The 20,745-nt window shown below is 45.6% G+C and overlaps 1 protein-coding gene across 1 annotated transcript in view; it reads right to left on the bottom strand.

Annotated features, from left to right (window-relative positions):
• LOC142564921 (multidrug resistance-associated protein 1-like) overlaps window positions 1-20,745 on the bottom strand; it is a 75,485-nt gene that overhangs the window by 9,369 nt on the left and 45,371 nt on the right. Inside the window, exons 17-25 of the mRNA XM_075676129.1 lie at window positions 19,470-19,773; window positions 18,719-18,935; window positions 15,351-15,505; window positions 10,511-10,666; window positions 9,486-9,685; window positions 6,837-6,963; window positions 6,605-6,706; window positions 4,065-4,211; window positions 990-1,148 (exon numbers count right to left, since the gene is read on the bottom strand). Coding sequence (XP_075532244.1) covers window positions 990-1,148; window positions 4,065-4,211; window positions 6,605-6,706; window positions 6,837-6,963; window positions 9,486-9,685; window positions 10,511-10,666; window positions 15,351-15,505; window positions 18,719-18,935; window positions 19,470-19,773 — 1,567 coding nt within the window. The remainder of the gene's footprint in view (window positions 1-989; window positions 1,149-4,064; window positions 4,212-6,604; window positions 6,707-6,836; window positions 6,964-9,485; window positions 9,686-10,510; window positions 10,667-15,350; window positions 15,506-18,718; window positions 18,936-19,469; window positions 19,774-20,745) is intronic.

Below are 20,745 nucleotides of genomic sequence, written 5' to 3'. Positions count from 1 at the left end.
GTTCTACTGTAGTACAAATTAATATCCCGAAATCTGGGGGTTCTCAGATTTCTGTCACAGCAGCCCGAACAGTAGGCTAGCAGACGACAAGGGGCAGAAGGCAGATGCTGCACCACAGGAGTTTGGAAAACCTGAATCTGTGCCGGGGAAGAAAAATGCAGCAACAGACTTTCTTTCTTTCGGCCTTCTTTCTGTGCACAGCTCTTCTTTCTTACATGCTTCTTTCTTCGGCCATACCAGCTACACGCATGGAAAAATGTAACCTGCGTGCCCACAGGGTTGCCACATGGTCTCACTTTCTGGATGGTGTCAATGCTTGTAATTCGAAATTTTGTCAGTGGTTTTCTCGGCATCAGCGCCACTTTTGCGTGCACTACTCTTACTACATGGTGCTTTGGTGGTGTGCGGAAGAGGAACCTGTGGAACATAGCAACAGAGCTACCCAAAATCCAACACCGGTGATTTCATGGATATTTCATACAGTGACAACTGATGAACTGGTGAGTTGACGGGAGGAATGGTTAATTTTGAGGCATTCACTATAACGACCTGTCAGTACAAGGAACAATTTGCAGTGGTTCCCTGAAGTTCGTTGCATCAAGATTTCACTGCATTTAGTGGCAAATTGGCAAGCCTGGATAACCTGGGCATGTGTAAAATATTTTGTAGACAGCTTGGCGTAGATGGTCCACTTCAAGTGGCAAACTAGTGAGTGTAGATAAGCTCGGCTTGTGTAAGGTGTTTTGGAGATGGCATGGCACTGCCGATCAAGGCTCATCAAAAATGGTTTGTTGAAAGGCCATGTCACAGCCATGTCACAGCCATGTTACAGCCATGACACGGTGACATGGCTGTGCCAGGCCTGCATACATGTCCAAGAAGTAAATGCAATGGCTTGTAAGCAGACATCACGCTTAAGGACTCGTGGACAAATGAAAGAAACACCACTCATCGAACGTCCACCCCTTAGAGAGAGAGAGAGGCCTTGCCTGCGGTATGATGGTCAGCTTTGAGCGGAGGTCGTGCAAGCCAATCTTGGTGACGTCGACGCCATCAATCAGGATGGTGCCCTGGGCAGGCTCAATAATGCGGAAGAGGGACAGCATCAGTGAGCTCTTGCCTGCGCCAGTCCGGCCCACAATGCCAACCTGGAGTAAAGGGTGGAGGATGAGACAGGAGACACTGGTACAGCTTACACTAAAGACAATGAATCAACCTAAAAGGCTAAAATATTAATACAATCGACTTTTGCTAATTTGACCATGACGGGACCGATGAAAGTGATAGAATAATACAGCGGGTTGAATTAAACAAGATGCAGAAAATAATCAAAACTTCTGTTTCATTTGGCAGTATTTGCCCTATACTAGCAGGCCTCTGAATCAGACATAAGCCTGCTCTCTGTGTCCACATATAAAACTAATGTGAAAATTATATTAAAGCCCCTAAACAAACTAGGAATCTAAGGTGCACCTGATCTTTTAGCAAGAAAAATGGCCAAGGGTCTAATACATTTTGCACAATAGCGTTTTTTTTCTGACAGCTTTTTCTGCGTCTCCACTGTCTGTATCTGTACAAGGAAGAAATTAAGAATTTGATTTGATTGACTTCCCATAGTCAGCTTTGCCACAATACAGCCGTGTTCTGCGGCAGAGCATACACATGCCACAAGCACAGTTTCTGGCTCAATTTTCTGGGAAAAAAAGATGTGCCTCCAGAGTGGGTAAATCAAATATTTTTAGTTTCCATTATTGCTCGAAAATCTTCCTAGGGCAAACTGAATATGAGCATTTACAATGGGAGAAGATGTGTGTTCAATGCAATCACCGTTCCCTAAGCTCCGCCATGACATGCTGCCACTAAAGGAATCACTATTGGGGTGACCAAGGGTTCAAGCACATGTGTGCCGACTCGTCAAGTTCGGATTATGCGGCGAAGGTCAATTTCAGGTTCTGACCCATATGAATGCATAGGTACAGACGGGGACCTTTGGTCGAAGTCAAATCAACAGAGAAAAATAATTAAACTGGAGTTGAATTTACGGAAGTCTACTGTATCATCCTTCTAGACAATGCAGCAGGTCCACATACACCAACTATGAGACCTCCACGTGTGCGAAACATCCTAAATGGCTTTACAGTTTGGTCTGCACGGTGACAAGAAAGACTAGCTGGGTTTCGATCATGATTACGTGCTACTCTGGACTACATCACGCCGACGTAGCTCTGATACATCAAAACATTACGTACTCAGCTGTAAATGCGGCACTCCACACTCGCATGCATCAGGACATGGAAACGGGTAGAAACGGGACATAGAAACGGGTAGAACCGACAGCACGAGGCAGCTCGGGCACTCAGCAGCGCAAGTTCTGCAGACGTCTATACCAGTCATGTATGGGGATGCACCCAAAGCCATGTGGCAGAAGCCAATCAGAGAATGCGGCTGCCCGAGTGTCTCGTTGGTAGGCAGGGTTTGCCGTGGTAGCACAGGACAAAGTGGCATAGGCTTTGCTAGGCTTTACCAACAACAGTAGACGGATGCAGATTGCACTTGCTAGGCTGGTGATTATAGTGTGCCAGGATACCCTAGTTTTAAAAGTTCGGGCTCGCAAACATGTGCCCAATTCAACATATTTCCAAGCAGAAACAGTTGAGACCACTGCTGGACGTTTTTGAGAAAAGTGGTTTGGCAACAGTGAGCTGACACACTTGCGGGCAAGTGCCAGCATGTATATGTGAAGATGCTCTGTAGGTTACTGCTCGTGAAATATGAAAAAAGGCGTAAGCACACAGGAATGAGCAGGTGTGTATGTGGTGCTAGTGAGCATATATGGAAAGTGAGATTAAAATGACCCTAAACAAAAAAGAAGTAATAACCTGAGCTATGTAAATAAATTATGATTTAACAGTTCTAAAGCCACTGTCGCAGCAAAAGGAGGTTTGATAAGCCAGGAAAGGTGATAAAACGAAAAGCAGATGGTGATATAACGTTCGACTACCTGTAACACATCAGCGTGGCATGAAAAATTCTAACGGCATCTCATCCGGCTTAGTTAGGGTTTTATCAATAAAGATGGGTCATATTGTTTTCTAGAGGAGCCAACGGTTCAACTTGACAAATTTCAAGAACAGTTACTCAGCCACAATGGTCCAAATATGAGACAATACTTTGAAATCAGTGATGTCACACTGACGTAGCGGTGCTGGGGTCTGGCACAAAATTTAAGGAGTGAGGATGAGTGTACACGACAGAAAAACAATACTTGAAGGGTGCGTCGCTGTGTCAATAAACTGCTACCTTACACACGCCTTTCCAGGTAGGCGCTTTTCTTATTGTAAAGTGCTAAAGAGAGTGTACTAATGCATTTGTCACCAGACTTCAACATATGAAAGGTTTCAACAATTTCCCTTTCTGTTCTATCCTCTGACCCCTTTAAGGAGGTTGTGTGCACGAATTCCGGTATGCCCCGCACCTTTTGAACTGCACAGCCAAAGGCCGTACAGTGCACTAAATTAATATGGACACTAATGTGGACTGATAAAATAATTTATCAGTCTATGTTAATTTAGTGTTGTTCTTTAGCGTCCTCCTAAAAGATAAACCAGAAACTCAGAGAAAAAAATCGGCACAAGCCATCCACAATGCAAGCGTTTGCACTGCACATATATTTTACTAAAGTTCCATCAGGGTTGATTGAGTGGCGTACGATGGTGCGTCCATTTGCCTTCGTCGCTTTTGCAGCCAAACGCACTGTGCGCCTCTGGAGAGCTAACCACCCACGTGTGAGCCGCACAAGCACATCGATATCGTGTCAGCATGACAGTAGCAGGCACTTATCCACTCTATTGTCACATGTATTCTGTGCCACTTCTTAACTGTTGGCGTACAGCTGAGCATACATACTCGTCTACCACGCTGCAGGCCCCAGTTCGATTCCTCAGTATCCAGATCTCGTTATCTCGTATCCAGATCGTATCTCGTATCCAGATCAAGTAGGCTAAAGTGAGGCGGGGTAGCCAGAGAAATGCTCTTGCATTCAAGAAGTCTAGGCAGGAGCGTACCTTCTCGCCGGGGTGGACGGAGACCGTGATGTCCTTGATGATAAGGTCCAGTCCCTCGCGGTAACGGGTCGCATACTCCTGGAACTGCACCTCGCCATCCTTGGGCCACTCGACGGGGGGCTTGGACTCTGGAACGTCCCATGCGGCCTGCGCACAGTTGCGTGCAGTGCCGTTTATGGCTCTATTCATCATCATCATCAACCTAATCAATGTCCACTGCTGGCCAAAGGCCTCACCCAGCCATCTCCCATTAACTACAGTCTTGCTTCGACTAACTCTACCCTATGGCTGCCTATTCATTTCATCACACTCTCAAAAAAACCATACACAACTGAGTCTTCTTAGCCAAGTCCACTTTTTCATTTTTAATCAATCCTCGTCGGAATGAAATTGCTAATGGATTTATAGTTGTGTACGCAACCTAAGTAAGATGTGTGTACAAACCTATTTACATAATGCTTATGTGTGGCTCAGCAGTGAGCAGAAGCACACCAGGACAACTAAGAGACTACGACAGTGGTTGTCTTTGATTTGTCATCCCTAACCACCCGGGACCGATCAAGACACTGCTTTTAAGCAACAAGCGTTGGCGTCCACAGCTCTTCTGACAGTCCTCTAGGCTGTTCGGGACAACAAACTGAAGATGCCTGGTGACAGCTCGGTATGAACTGCCACCTCTGATTTCAATCCAGAATGTGTACATACACACAGCATAGGAGCGCCCCCTGCCACTTTCCAACGATAACAGCAACCTCTACAGCCCTCTCAACAATACTCCAAACACAGCTCGTCTCGCAAGTGGAATGTGCTTTGAGAGGCCCAGGTTGAAAACATTAATCTCACTTTTCGGAAAGCCGAGAGCAGCGAGAGCTCCACAGATGCAGCTGCTATGGAAACGAGGATGTTTGGACAACCCGTCCTAGTGCTCCCTTACGAAAGACAGCATGTGACGTCTGCCACGCACTCTCTAACTAAGCCGGGCTTGGCTGGGGTGTCTCGTGAGCTTTCCTTCTGCCGTGTGTAAACTAGTGACAAAACCTCTTAATTAGGGGCGTGCGAATATTGAATCGAATATTTATTTATTAACTCAACTTTGTATGCTTCCAAATTTTGTACAAAACACAGTGCTGTACATGCTTAAAGGGCCACATTACTTTAGAAGGACCTTTCTAGCTATCAGTAATTTAGGTACCTATCAAATGAGATGCATATTATGCTCCACCCTTATTAAAGGGAACACCAAATTAGTATGCCAGCACATGACAACAACTCAGTTCGTATACAAAGGTCAGGAAAATATTTATCGATGGAATGTCGGTCAAACAGAATTAGGTGCCTTTTTTCACGTCTGAAGCTTAAGAAATAGCAACGTTGTCCCAAGTACCCATGGAGTTTTCAGTAAACAGTGGGCCATACTGCACCTAATGGCAATTTTCTATTGCTTGGAAAGTATTGTTTTCCAGTTTTCTTCCAGAAAAACAGTTTTTTTTTTCACCTTTATGGCAGGCGGGTTTTGTGAATCATTGGTGCCGCATGCATTGAATGCGGTGGGTGCCGAGTTCTGAAATCGGGAGGCCCACGGCAAGTTCTTGCGACATCCCCGCCCCCTTCCCTGCCCCTTTTCCATCCATCCATCTGCTGTCTGTGTAAATGTGCTTACAGCTGGGGGTCAGCACACTGTCACATATTCTTCGAGCCCGCCACGTAAATCCAAAGCTAGTCTTGTGACGGGTCACTGAAAGCTATGAAGAGAGACTGTGGTGTGCCTACGAAGGTTGTTTGGAATGAGGGACCACCCTAGTGCCACCGTACAGTATTTTGCAAAAAATGGTGGCCGTACACTCGCTTTCATTGGTGAAGTGGTTTGTCGGCTTCCTCAGGGCCGGGCAACTTTCCTTGCCACCAGCCGATGTGATAACAGGCCACAAACCGCCGTGGAAAGCTTGTCCCTAATGTGTTCCTTTGGATGGCTCATCAGTGATTGGTCGCAAAGTCATGTGTACAGGTTAGACTGACGGCCATTAAAGTGGCGTTCGGGTCAGCGGTTGACCAACCGGCAACTATCGCGAGTAAGTGTGCCAAGCTCTGTCTGTGTGCTCGCATGCAGGTATAGAGCTCCCAAATGTGCAATTCTGCGTGCGTTAACACTGAACTTGCCTATGCAATGCGATCAGCTCGCCTTTCGTTCTTCAGACCAATCAGACCGATCTTCGCACATGTGCTCATGCTCTTCATATGCCCTGCTGATGTAGTTTGTAGTTTTCTCAATCTGCATTGTGTTAATCGTTTCGATCGGTATCGTCAACCTGGATGAACCTTGTGCAAGAAAGAGATAGCGCGCCTATGGAACGCTGTGTGCATCTAGGCACCAACCACACCCGGGTCATTCATCAAAGGTACTGATATTCGATTTTTTAATCAAGTAATCAGAACTTTCGCTGTTTGATTGGAAACTGTATATTCAGATATTCGCAAACCCCTACTCTTAACAGCTACCACAGTAACCGGACAAGTTTTGAGGACGCTGTTGAAACACTTACCTCTGTGGGTGACCGGGTGTACTCCATGATCCGCTCGACGGCCACAATGTTGGTCTCAAACTCGCAGCTCATGCGAACCATCCAGTTCATAGTGGCCGTGATCTGGGCAAGTGAAATGCACCATCGCATGTAACAGCCTGCCCACACTGAAGCTTGCTCGCACGCTCCTGCCGTTCAAAACTCAACTCCGCCTCTACAACCCAAACGACTCGCTGATGCCACGAGAACTCACTGAAAGCGCATAGGAGAGCGAGAGGCCGACGGTGCCCCCGTCCAGGTGATCGCTGCCGAAGACGGCGAACAAGGCAGCGAACAAAACAATCAGGTTGCCGCAGAACTCCAGACGCACAGCCAGCCACCTTGGAAGAGAGAGAGAGAAAGGATGTCACGCACCGTTTTTCGACTGCGTTCTATACAAAGCTAAAGCTTAAAAACTTAGCAGATATATATGCAAACAATTTGTAGGCATACGTCAAGAATAGCGCTAGCCAAGAGTAGATTTCAATAGCATTATGATTATTAATGGAGTTTACTGGTACAATGGCACATTTACAATGGCCATAGAGTTGCAAAGGCTCAATATAATATTAATAAATAATTATCTATGTCTTAGGGTGTGACAAAAATGCTGCTGTAGAGTGCCACAATAAAAAAAAAGAATACTGTCAATTTTCATAAAGACACTCAGTTTTTATCAGAATCTATTGCACGCTACATGTAAGAACTTTCCAAATGCAATCTTAAGCTAGTGTTAGAGTCTTCATAGGGATCGCTCATATTTTCAGAAATTCACGATAACACACTTAAAACTTTGGAGAAAGCTCTCTGCTGGCTGCCGCAGCACCTTCCGGCTTCAAGGTTCATTGTTTTATGGCAGTATAGTCAAAGGACCAGGATTTCCACAGCAATCAGTTACAAGGGATGAACCTTCAATTAGGAAATAAATTTGTCATGACTCATGGCCTGTTTCCCCCACAATTTCACAAATCAGAGCAGGATAAAAGAAAGTCGACTCGTTTGGAGTTGATATTATTTATTTATTTGTTTACAAAATACTGCAGACTTTATACTAAGGTCCAAGCAGAAAAGGGCATTTGCAGAGTTCAAGTAAATGAAAAAAAGGAGAAAAAAAAGGGGAGAGACATCAATGGATATACAGTAGGCGACCGATTTTCCAGACCTTGCGGGACCGAGAAATAGTAAAAAAAAGTGAACAGTCTGAAAAGCCCGCTCAGCAAAAAAGTTTACTAAGCTTAGAGTGGTTTAAAAAAATCTCTAACCATGCCATGCGTCATACTATGCTTGGAGGCAATCATATTTGGTTGGACTTGCACAAGAGTGACATCGTCTTCGTATACAATCCAACAAGAGCGTCACCATGTTGGTGATCTCTGCCAACAGAGTTTGCCATGGTGATCGAAAAAAATGAGCCACGTTTCTTCGACCACTTCGCTCTCGCGAAAGCACAGAAAATGGCGCCGATCGCACAAATGAGAAGCTGCACACACAAAGAAGAAATGTCTCGAAGACACAGCTATTCAGTGGACACACCATGTGCAAAACTGCAGTCGAAAAAAATATTCATTAATTCAAAAAAAAAAGGAAAAAGAAAAAAAAAGGGTCTCGTATAGTGATTATGATGATTGCACTGATAGAAATAAAAGAAGGAAAAATAGAAAAAGAAAGAAAGAAAAAGTGCCCTCCCCTTGAGCATTTAGTCAGCCAAGGAAGAGCGGGCACAGCCTCCGAGACGACAGGACGGCCTGCGCTCTCTATTGATAGCAGACAGTTTTAGTTTAGCGTATGCTATACCATTGTATATGCTATAAAATAGCGCGTCGACCCTGCGCATGCGCAAAACACTAAACAACTCGCCGCGTATTGCGTGTGCATGCTATTTTTCAGATTTATTGTTACTATCCTTGTGTGGTTTACATAGTTTGTGTAAAACCTCATGGGGGTCCCGGCTGCCCGCTTTGAATTGAATTTGCCGCTGCTTTTCTAAAATTCACATCGTTCATAGCAGATGACTGTGTAAACGGCTTTCGCTTAGTCTCAGCCAGCCTCGATGAGAAAGTTTTATAGATAACCTTACGGAGTTTTCAAGATCACTTCTCGTTTTGAACATGTCTAAGCCTAACAAAATAAATCTTTGAGATGTCAGCACCACTTATCAGCTAAGTTGGAAGATAGCAGTGATGATGGCATATGGCCTCTAAGACCGGAAGAGCTCGCAGGCCAACTAAACTGTAATAAACGTGCACTGCCTAGTGGAAGAGATCCAGCACCGTTTACGTACAATGAATGCACAGTGTGGAGCAAGAAACATTAACTCCTTGCGTTTGCTGCTATTTGCTATACTAAATCGTGTGCGCCTCCCAATGTTCGAGGCTATAGAGTAAGCCACTGAAAGCCAAGCCAGTGAAAAATCCAACACGGAGTCCAAGATCGGTTAGTCTGTGATATAGTCTGAAAAACCGAACTTTGAAGCCTGAATTCGTCCTAAGAATAGCTCTTAGCTCTATGGGAACCCAGACGGTGAATATATGAAGTCTGTAATATCCGTGAAGTCCGAATTTTCGGAGTCCGAAAAATCCGTCGGCCACTATACAGGTTTACAAGTTTTACTGACTTATGTACAGCAATATGTCATCCCATGCAGAAAGAAAAGATATAATGGTTATCCGCGCAGACTACTGCCCCACAGATAACCACTATGCTCCGAAAATTCGAAGTGTAATGGCCACTTTTGAACTGCTTCAGAATGCAAAGCTCATACGAAATGCACAGACACTGAGACAACGTGAGACAATGCAGTGTTCAGCGAAAAAAGTTCAGCGAAAAAAAACCTTAGAAGAGGAAAGCCTGAAAAAGAACTTGCCTGTTAGAGATGGTGGACGGGTAGTAGCACATCTGGTTGTGGTCGACACGCTGGTTGGACTCGTGCACGAAGCGCTCCTGCGCTCCGTATGCGCGGATCGTGCTCACGCCCGACAAGGTTTCCGAGAAGTGCGTGTAGATGGGTGACCGTGTCACCGACTCGAGCCGCTTCAGCTGCCGCGATGTGGCCACATAGAATGCCTGGAAACAGCCAAGGATGATGACGGTGCAAGAACAGAGTTGCACATCAGCAACTGATTGAACAGTCACATGTTCACAACTTATTGATTGAGAAATCGATATGCACACCCTGTGTGTGCCTGCATTGCTCTTGCGTCTGGTGGGTGTGCTACACCCGAGCTCTGCAGGGGGCATTTACCTTCCCCACACAACACATGCAGAATTGTGGGAGTCATGCCAGAGTGTTGTTGTCACAAAGCTAGGAGAGATGACGTGAGTGTTCCTATGTTGGCGCCACCTGACAGCATGGACAGACACAAGGCGAGTGCGTGTGTCTCACTCTCTGTCCTGCATTGCATTCACCGCAGCTAAATTCAATAACCTATGTTGTGACTTCCACACGACTACTGTATCTCACAACTTCAGCTTTACTGCACGACACACGTGATGGTGGGAGCCGCTGTCAGGGGCGGCTAGAATGAGAGATGATGTGAGTGTAGTGCCACCTGATGGTGTGAATTAACACATGCATGCAAGGTGTCTGTGTCACTACTCTAGATCCTGTGTTCCAGGCACTATGCCTAAGCTCAGCAAAGGACATTAGTCTTTCACGCACAACTCTTGTCTTCTAGCATTCAGCTTCCCCGCAAGACACATGGGGACCGGTGTCCCATTTGCACGGCTGCAACAAGAGATGGCGCAGGCCTTCCAATGCTGGTGTCACCAGATGGCACAGACAAGAGAAACGCACCACATCTGTGCTGCTCATGTCCAGCACCAGGTTCATTGCGCCTAAGCAGGTACAACATGCAACCTAACCTTCAGGAAAAAGAAACCACTGCTCACCTGTATGAGGTAGTAGAGGACAAACACGGGAACCGCAACAGCCAGGAAGATGGGCGTTGTCATGGTGATGATGATCAGCGTGGAGACCACTTGCAGGAAGCACATGAGCCACGACCGCACTGTCATCGGGATTGCTAGGTCCATCGTGTCCACATCCTGCACGGAGGATGCATGGTCATCACTGCCCGTTTCACACTCGGTCACAACTTGTTATAACAATGTCGCACCTGACAAGAACATGTCTTCGTTATATCATATATTTGTTAGAGGCATACATTCGTTACACGCTGATATTGGTGAGACACATTCTACGTTTGCTTCGTTATATTTTGTAGTTCACCATATCAATGTGTTATATCGAGGTTCAGCTTATTACACAGTGGCAGACAGCATTACCATTTCACAGAAAATTGCACTTAAGGGTTCACCACAGGATCCTCTATATGTTTGTAGATAGGAACTTTAGTGTGATGACAGCAACGAAAAGGAGACTACAGGACACGAGCACCATCAAGTGAAAGTTAGGAATTTAATGGTTATAGCTAAGGGTTTGCAAATATGAGATAGTTTTCATATTCTATTCGATTCGAAAACTATACAGTCAAACCTCGATATATCGAACACTTTCTATATCACGTGGAAAATCGCATGCATTTTTAATTTTTTATTTCGAACGGGGCCGGATGTAAAATAAATATATCGAATTCCGCCGCCCCAGACCGAGTGCGCTCTGTTGACAGGAGGAGAGCATTCCCGCAACACTCTCGAAGATAGTGGCGGCGCGATGGGCGTTCCAGACTGCTGCGTACGACAGCTGCCCACATTGGTTGCACCGAGGACGCCATTTGAACGTAGCGCCGTACGCACGCGGCGGTTTGGCGTGGCCGTGGCTTGGCCAGGTTGGCTAGTTTGACAACGTCAACGAAGCGTGCGTCTCGGTGCTGCCGCTTGTGCTACGCCAGTCGTTGTTAGTGTGTGTGTGTGGCTTAGGCCTGTCGCGGTTGGTGTGATGGCTGCAAACGCGAAGAAGCGGACGTCCCTGACATTTGCTGCGAAATTGAATGTGATACAGCGCTTTGAAAATGGAGAAAAGAAGTCGAGCGTCGCCGAAGCTTTCAACATCCCAAGGAGTGCTTTGAGCACTCTGCTGAAAAACAAGAGTGACATAAAGGCCAAGGCGGAACAGAACCAGCACTCAGGTGCGCGGCGGGTGCGCAAAGCTGCCTTTGAAGACGTCGAGAAGGCGCTGTACAAAGGGTTTATCGACGTAAGGGCCCGGAACATTCCTTTATCGGGACCAATGCTACAGCAGAAGGCCAAGAACTTTGCGTTCATTTTCGGTGCCGAGAACTTTAACGCCAGCAGCGGTTGGCTGCAACATTTTAAGGCCCGCTTTAACATTGTCGGGAAGGCAGTCGCGGGGGAAAGTGAGGATGCCAATGAAGGCGAGATCAAGAAGTGGCTTGAACAAGAGTGGCCTCAGATTCTCGCCAAGTATGAGCCCAATCAGATATTTAATGCTGACGAAACGGGCCTGTTCTGGCAAATGCTTCCACGACAAACACTCAAAACCCGCGGAGACAAGTGCCACGGCAGCAAGCAAGGCAAGGCACGTATCACAGTTCTGTTGTGGACAGAAGCACGAAGCTGCGGCCGCTTGTCATAGGCAAGTTTCAAACCCCGAGGTGCATGCGCAACTGCCCCAGCGTTCCGGTTACATATGCCTGGAACAAGAAATTGTGTATGACTTGGGATATATTCCAAAAATGGTTGAAGGCATGGGACTCTGAGCTGGCGCGTCAAGGACGGAAGGTTTGCCTCATCGTCGACAATTGCACAGCACACCACACAGATGCGGTGTTGTCCAGCTGAGCAGTATTGAAATTCATCTTTTGCTGCCGAACACGACGTCGAAGCTGCAGCCATTGGACCAGGACATTATTCGCGCTTTCAAGTCCATTTATAAGCGTTGGCTGATCGACATTTTGCTACTCAAGCTGCGGATGGGCCAAGAGCTAAAAATAGACCTTTTGGGTGCCATTCAAATGCTGAAAGCCTCGTGGGACGTCAAGCAGTCGACAATAGTTCACTGCTATCAGCATGCGGGTTTCGTGAGCCGCATTGAAGAAGCTTCCGAGGAAGCAACCGAAGATTTGATGTTGGATGGCACAGAGGAAAAATGCCAGCTCGAAGAAACCTGGAGCCAGTTGGAGCGCTTTGTCGGTGCCGAGCCACACAGCATGTGCATTGAGGACTTCGTTGGCGGTGATGACAGCACCGGAACAGTGGCGCAGTTAACAGATGTGGAGACAGCGGCAGAGGTGACTGCTGAGTGGCTAAACGAAGACGCTGCCGAGGCTCATCCAGCAAGCGCTGATGTTGCCCCGCTCCCGACTGAAACTGAGGCTGTAGCTGCTTTGGCCGCTGTACGCCGCGCTACTGCGGCGCAATAGAAGGCACTGGACTGTCTCTTGTGGACCGTTTGGACTATGTTAAGGACGCCGTGGTCAAGCACGCGGTTGCCAATATGAAGCAGGCTACGCTGCTTCGGTACTTTCAGCGAACGAAATAAATACTTTGTTTGAAGCTTCATGTGAGTATCTATTGCGCCACGATTGGTTCATTGATTGATTTGTGCTAGTTTTTGACGCGTTTTCTACGTGATTTTATGTATTGAACTCTGGCTATATCGAACTATGCGATCACCGCGCTGTTCGATATATCGAGGTTCGACTGTACATTCGAAAATTTTTGAATATTCGATTTGATACGAATATTTGAAACAAAGCTAATAAATTGATGGCTGTGCGAGAGCAAACGTGGTTCTTAGCATTTATTTTTATCTAAGTAAGTCTGTCTGGTTCTGTGCTGAATTTTGCAATAATTTCATGCTGCTGGCTAAATTTCGATTGTAAAACACACTTAGCCACTGAACGTACAAGCTTCGCAGGAAAACCAGCCTCTCAGTAGCCAGGGTGCACTTTTTTTTATTGCTTTAAGCAAATGCAATGAGTGACGGCTGGAGCGGGTTGACACAACAGACAACTAGCGGAAATTACTCAATTTTGCAAAGCTAACATGAACCAAATATACAATCTTTTAGTATAACAGCTTACTAGTTAATTTTTTTTACCAATGACGATGTAATTGCAATGTTCCAACATGTCAAAATAAACCAACCTGCTAATAAATGTATGTGCATATCATTATTCAATAATTGATGCTAACTATTTGTATTCGATTCCTATTAGAAAATGTTGTTATTTACACATCCCTAATTGTATTAAGTACTGTTATAACCACTGTTTGCCATAACATGGCCTGTCGGAAAGGGAGTGGGGGTAGAGGGAGCAGAGTTACCACTGGGTAAGATTAAGCTGACACAACAGCGAACCACACATTGCCAACGGACCACAAAAGCAATGAAACAAGCATGCATGCATGCATTGCAAGGTGGATGGCAGCTCAGGGGAGCGTTGAACTGCCAGATGGGTAACAAGCAGGGCCATGCACTTACAAATGTACGCCTAGTCTACATTCCAGCTTTGTTAAAACAACAATTTAAATGCACAGGTTTCAGCACAAACTTCTAAGGCAAATTACGATTGCTCTGTCACATTAATTTTAACCCATTTATTTATAATGAGGTTAGACTATAATCAACGTATTTCTCCAAAGAGCTGAAAGTTCGTGTAGAATACTCAAACGGACGAAGCTGATTTCGGATGGCTGTTGCTCCTTAAAAGTGCACTGAGAATGAATAGGATGACTTGGTGGCCCCCAACCGACCTTGGAGAAGCATTTGTCGACGTACCCCAGCAAAGTGGTGTGCAAGAAGTACATGGGCTGTGCAGCAAAATGATGTTTTAAATGTGAGGGTTTCTATGAAAGCTTCAGAGATGATGACAATTACTTTATCACATTCACATTTCAACCTGCTTATTTCAACTTGTTACTTCATAAAGTAGTTTCGCTGTAATCAATCTCTTACTGCAAAAGACAGATTTAGAAGCATGTTCTAGCAGATGAAACTGCATTTGCATTGCTTTTTATGGTCGCCTTTTGACAGCACACTGGAAGCAAAGAGGAACAGCTGAGTGAATGTCAATCAACCTTGGATAAACAGTTAAGCTTCAGAGTTAATTATGATTTTTTGCATATCCATTAGTTTGCTTTAACCCATTTCATTATAATCAGGCCTGACTGTAATCAGCCTCTCCCTGCCAAAGACGTGAAAACAGTTTTTTGAAGAACACTCTGCCAGTCTATGCTGATTTCGAGTTGCTCTTTGAAATTTGCCCTTTAACTCTTGAAGGATGAGACATGTAAATACCCGTATAATTTTTTAATTTCCATATATATGAGTGAAATACACAGAGAGCAAGCATAATCAATGAAAACAAGAAAAATATTTTGTGGATGCTTTTTCGGCAATAAAGGGGGCAACACCAGGCAGAGCAATGAAAGTGGTTTTCACCCAAGGCCACATAGGGCTACATTTAGAATTTAAACAGACTGCTCTTGCCATACGAGAACTACAGGTGCACGTTGCATTTGCTTTACGTTATGTGTGTGATAGCGCTGCAGCAGGAAGTCTCGCATCGGTCTGAGTTCTCTGACAGTGCTCTCAAAAGGAATCGAGTCATGTGCCAAACTTCTTCCTCATCCCTTCTTCCTGCTCTAATCTAACAAATGGCGCTTTCTACCGGTGATTCAGTGTTGGCATAAGACATTTGGCGAGGAACACCGCTGTCAATACCAAAACTTGGCAAGAGAAAATTTTTTTTCTGGCAACACTCGTCCATGAAGGGTTAATTAACCAACATTAACATTAACCAACCTTGGAGAAGCGGTTGACGATGCGCCCCAGAGGAGTGGTGTCGAAGAAGGACATGGGCGAGCGCAGGATGTTGTGCAGCAGGCCGTTGTGCAGGAGCATGGCGCCCTTCAGGCTGCCCAGCGACAGCGCCAGCGTGCCAAGAAGGATCGTCACACCTGCACACGCGGAATGAAAGCAAGCAGCATTTCAAGTCCTTTCTATTCCCGAAAGCCCATCAAGGCATTAACCCCTTAAAGGATACACTAAAGAGAAAAATGATTTCACCTGCATTAGTAGATTACTAGGGGTGGGCGAATATCAAAATTCTCTAATTCGAATCGAATACAAATACTTAGCATCGAATATCGAATAACCATATGCACATGCATTTAATAGCAAGTTGGTTTATTTTAGCATGTTGGAACATTGCAACTACATTGTAATTGGCAAAAATGTTACTCTAGTAAGCCATCATATTAAAAGATTGTGTATTTGGAAAATTGAGTAATTTCCACGAGTTATCTGTTCTCGCCAACCTCTGCCTTAATTAAACTGCATCAATTTCCCGTATATACAGAGGCATTTGACCCTGTACCAGCTGTCATTCAATGCGTTTGCTTTCAAGCAATTAAGCTCAGGACTGGGGGCGGAACCTGCAAAAGAAGCTTGCTGTTCGCAAACCCATGCCCCTTGCTACTGAGAGCCTGGCTTTCCTGCACAGCCTAGGCGTCCTGTGGCTAAGCATGTTTTACAAGCGAAGTTTTACCAGCAGCATGAAATCATTGCAAAATTCAGCACAAAATCAGACGCGCTTTCTTAGATTACATATAAATGGCCGAGAACCTTGTTCGCTCCCGCACAGCCAGCAATTTACGCTATTTGTTTCCAGTATTATCAAATCAAATGTGTGAAAATTTTCGAATACCCATTTTTCAAATTGAGTATGAATATTAAAAATATAATATTCGGTAATATTCAGAATTTTCACATATTTGCGCGCCCCTGTAGATTACCCTTCTGCAGTACCAAAAACACCACTCTTACCGTGAGAACAGTCTTGCTAAAAAGGCACAAAAAATAAAGAGTAAAACCCGCATCATGATCAGGCCTTGTAGTTCTAGCGCCAGCTTGCCGTGACATCACAGATTTTGCCAGGGTCTGTTGGCGCCTCGCTAATTGTTCATAGGTAAAAACGGACTACATTATGTGTCCTAAACGAGTCAAAGACTGAACATGGCAAGTTTCTGAATCTTTTACAGACCCAACACGGCCCAAACACTAAAAGATACTTCGAAATCCATGATGACCCACTGACTACTGGCACGAAATTCAAAAAGTGAAACTTTGATCTTCACTTTATCATCTAATAATCAACCTAATAATGTGAAATTAAAAGAAATAAAGTTTTCAAATAATACGTAGTGTTGGCTTAGTCTGGCTTAGTGTTCCTTTTTAGTGCCCCTTTAGAGATCTTGATGATCTCAGCACGCCATGAGCGACTGTCACTTTTGGACTTATGACAAGCCCACTTCATCGTCGGTATTTTGCCACTTTCTGAGCAACTTGTTGTGAGCAGAGGAAATAGCGTTTCCTTCTTACACAATGCTGACGTCAGTTGACACTGCATCAAACATCATGCTGACTCTTAATAAATAAAATTTCCCATAAAATTTGGCCACACCATGGGGTGAAATTTGAGCTGCCGTGAAGTCACACATCAAGGCAGAATTGGGATACAGCCAGCATAGAGTATCGCTGGGGGCCTCCGGTTACTCTGTATTTCAGGCAATCCCCGCCGAGTCTAAATAATTCGTAGGGTACACTTATCACCTTATATTAGTGTGCAAAGTATTTTATTTTGGTTCCTCCGACTGCACCCTCGGCTTAAAATCGAATAAGTACCATAGCTCGCCTTTAAAAGACGTGTAGTAGACACAAGACATGTAGTGGACATCTGGAAACTAGACTGCGAGTCTATGTCTTACGAATAGGCCACTGTTCAACGGAAACGCATCTGGAGAGGAAGGAACATCATTGAAATGAAACATACACTCCCCAAATAAGCAAAATAAAGTCAATTGATACTCTGAACATAAGACCTGCATTGGCACCAAAAGGTCAACCAGCATTACAGTGGAACCTGTTTATAATGAACTCGGTAATTGCGCAAAAAGTGAATGTTGTATCAGTACATGCCCTTCAATACATGCAAAAATTAACGACACTGAAGCTGGTGGCGGCAGTTACGATTCCACACCACTTGGGTTCGAAAATCGCATTTTTATTATCTTATTTTTCGTTCCCGGCACTTTAATGCATCTAGCTGAAAGTTTTCGTTAAACACGTCATCTAAAGAACGAAATGTGACGTCACAGCTCTTTGAAAATGGCGCTCAGCCAGTGCAGCCGCCATTTTTTCTTTGTGAACTTATTGCATATTTTACTATCAGTGGGACAGGAGTGGATTCTATAATGGCAAAGTGTTACAGCTGGCTGGAAGCAGATACTGCTACGGCATGCCAAAATTTCGCAAAGATCTTGCCGTTACGGCTGCAGCGCAAACCCGCACACGTGCCGAGAGGTGCAAAGTTACATTTTCTATGTCGCTTCAGTCAAAAAAAGTATGAAGTTCGAAAGGTAGAACACCACTGCGATGTTTGTCATCAACAAGCTGCAACCTCCCGATAATGACGTAGTAATGTCTGCTGACTGTGACGGGAGTGCTGCTATCGTGACCTCCTGAGATTGCATGTAATGCTGCCCCCCCCCCCCCCATCAAGAACTACACAAAAACTAAAGTGCAGCCACCGTGGCCTCTGCGACAGCGCCGGAGCGTGGCATCGTGGAGGCCGTGGCTGCTGTTCTGCTTTGCCCTGAAGCAAGCTGGAGACTTGACATATGCCTTAAAAGCATGGCTGGGAGGTTTGAGAGCAAGTTACATTCCTTGTGGCTTCTGAATTCGTGCTCGGCGCTCGCTCGTTGTTGGACTGGAGTGAGGGGAAGGGGGGATCTGCTGTGTGCCCAGTTCGGTCGGAATTACGTGCTTTGGAACTTTGCATGCTCCCTCCTTTTACCGCGACCGGTTTTGAAGTGTTCACTGTAACGGCAGTACGGTGCTGTCAAAAACGTTTTTTATATAGGGGCGCAGTTTCCATAGATAGGATGGGCAAATCAAATGCAGTGAAATGTGTTCATTACAACCAATAAATCATTATATCTGAGATCATTATAAGCGGGTTTGACTGTATAATTTTTGGTAAGTTCTATTTCAATGAATTATTACAAATGCACTTTTTGATAATGAAGCAACAACACTGATTGATTGATTGATAATCAATCCTGAAAAGATTAGCCAGAGACGTCTGGTGCCGACCACTCCCGGTCTCTCACCCTGTGCCAGGCCCAGTGCACCGTAGACTCCGAGCCGCAGGTCCCGCTTGGCAAGGTCTTGTGATCCGTCGGGCATCGGAGCGTCGTTGCTCCAGGCGGTCAGCCACACGTTGGAGCCGAGCGAGAAGGCTTGCGAAGCCAGGTTCATCACCACAATGGGCACCATCCAGACCACCCCAATTGCGCCGAAGTATGCAAAGTACACCCGCCACTTGACCTGCACAGCGCACAGTCACGAATGAGGAAAAGCATAGCTGCACAGTGAATAAACAGGGGTTAAAATGGGACACACAGCAGGACAAAAAGCAACTTTGGGATAAGACTTCAGGTGCAAACTGGTCCAAGCACATGAAAATCTGAATGATCACACTAATCACATACAGATGCTTAAGCCTCAGACATACTCCGACGTAATGCGCGTGTGTGCACTTCGACATCTGCGATGTCACGGTGGCGAACAGCCGGCAGCTTTACTCCAATGACACAATGCAACCGCCGTGCCTGGTGCCGTCGGGCGCGAGAATAGCTCTATCCCCGTTTTTCACCCACGTGGTACAGTGCGCTTAGAATGGTGGAGTATATCAGCCACTTTAGGGTTGCCAATGATCACAGATCTTGCGGGACTGTCCAAAATTTCACGAAAAAGACCAAGAGTCCTAAATCTACCCTTCGAGAGACATGCTTGCCCCGCATTCAGGCCTGGCGATAATTGGCCAAAGGGTGATAAACAAAAGTGAGAAGAACAGCTCACCCGTCCAGTCTCGGCTGCCTCAGCCTGAACCAGCTTTGTGCCAGCCTCTTCCGCCACCGAAGACTTGTCCCCTTGCCCAGCGCGCAGCGTCGACTGCGAGCGTGTTAGCGACCGGCCCGACATAGACTCGGTGCCGGCACTTGAGCGGCGATGACCGACGCCTGGCCCCGCAGTCTGCGGGACCGCGCCGGGCCCATTGGAGGACTGGCTCTGCGTCTCGGACAGCTGCCGGGACAGGCTTCGAAGGAACTCCTTGCGCTCCGCCAGCGAGAGTTCTGACGTCGACTTGTGCTGCGACAGCTGCCTGCAAAGTTGAGAGGTGCATTGATTCGATGAAGTTCACCCTTACAAAACTAAAATCACAAAATGGGCCACAAGGAAATCCTTCACAGGTGTATGCCAATCTGACAACTGGTACATCAAAGACAGCAAAGCTGTATAAGCAAGTTCTCGCACCTTTCGGAAGTATCACGTGTCTGTTTGCTGGCTCACGATCACAGACGGAACAGCAGCACTGTATTGTTACTGCGTCCAAGTGAAGCTGTGGCTGGTTATTCTTAGTGATGGCTACCATGCAGGCCGTGTTGCAGAACCGCGCCGTCAGCTTTCGTAGTCGTACAAACACCTAGCTGACCTTCAATGTGGATGGAGTTGGTACCAATTACGGATTACTGGTTAAAATTACGGATTGCTGGTTAAAAAATTACGGATTACTGATGAAAAAGCTTGCTCCTGCAATTATTAGTCATCATAAGCAGCTGCTTTTTTGTAAGATTGATGTGAAAACTGACAGCTTTTATTTTATCGCCACACGACGTGTCAGAGATGCATATGGAATCATCATACTCATAAGAGGAAGAAATTAGATCAGTTACAGAAAGAAAAAATGCTGAATATGACGTCAAAAATATAACCAAATTTTGTTGTCTCTATTTACCATGTTGATGATGATAAAATAGAAAGTAATGGCAGCAATGCAGTAGCCCTAACAAAATCGCCAACGTCATCAGAAACAGCCCCATAACTGTAGCCTGTGCACAAAGTCAAGAAAGGGAAGAGTTGCGGTACTAATGATACAATACCGATAGAGATCTCGATGGTCTGAATATGTTACAATAACATGGACAACTGTCATGGGTCATTGTAGAATCTCATCTTAAGTTCTCCGTGAGGATGCAATGTTTTATAACGTCGCTTCATGAAAAACTTATGACTCTGCTTTACGCACACCCCCAGCGCTTCTGTGAAGAAGACTACAGAGAGAGGGAAAAGAGAA

The sequence above is a fragment of the Dermacentor variabilis genome, chromosome 11, assembly GCF_050947875.1.
Source record: "Dermacentor variabilis isolate Ectoservices chromosome 11, ASM5094787v1, whole genome shotgun sequence".
NCBI classification, from domain to species: Eukaryota; Metazoa; Arthropoda; class Arachnida; order Ixodida; family Ixodidae; genus Dermacentor; species Dermacentor variabilis.
This window is presented reverse-complemented; position numbering and strand designations above follow the sequence as displayed.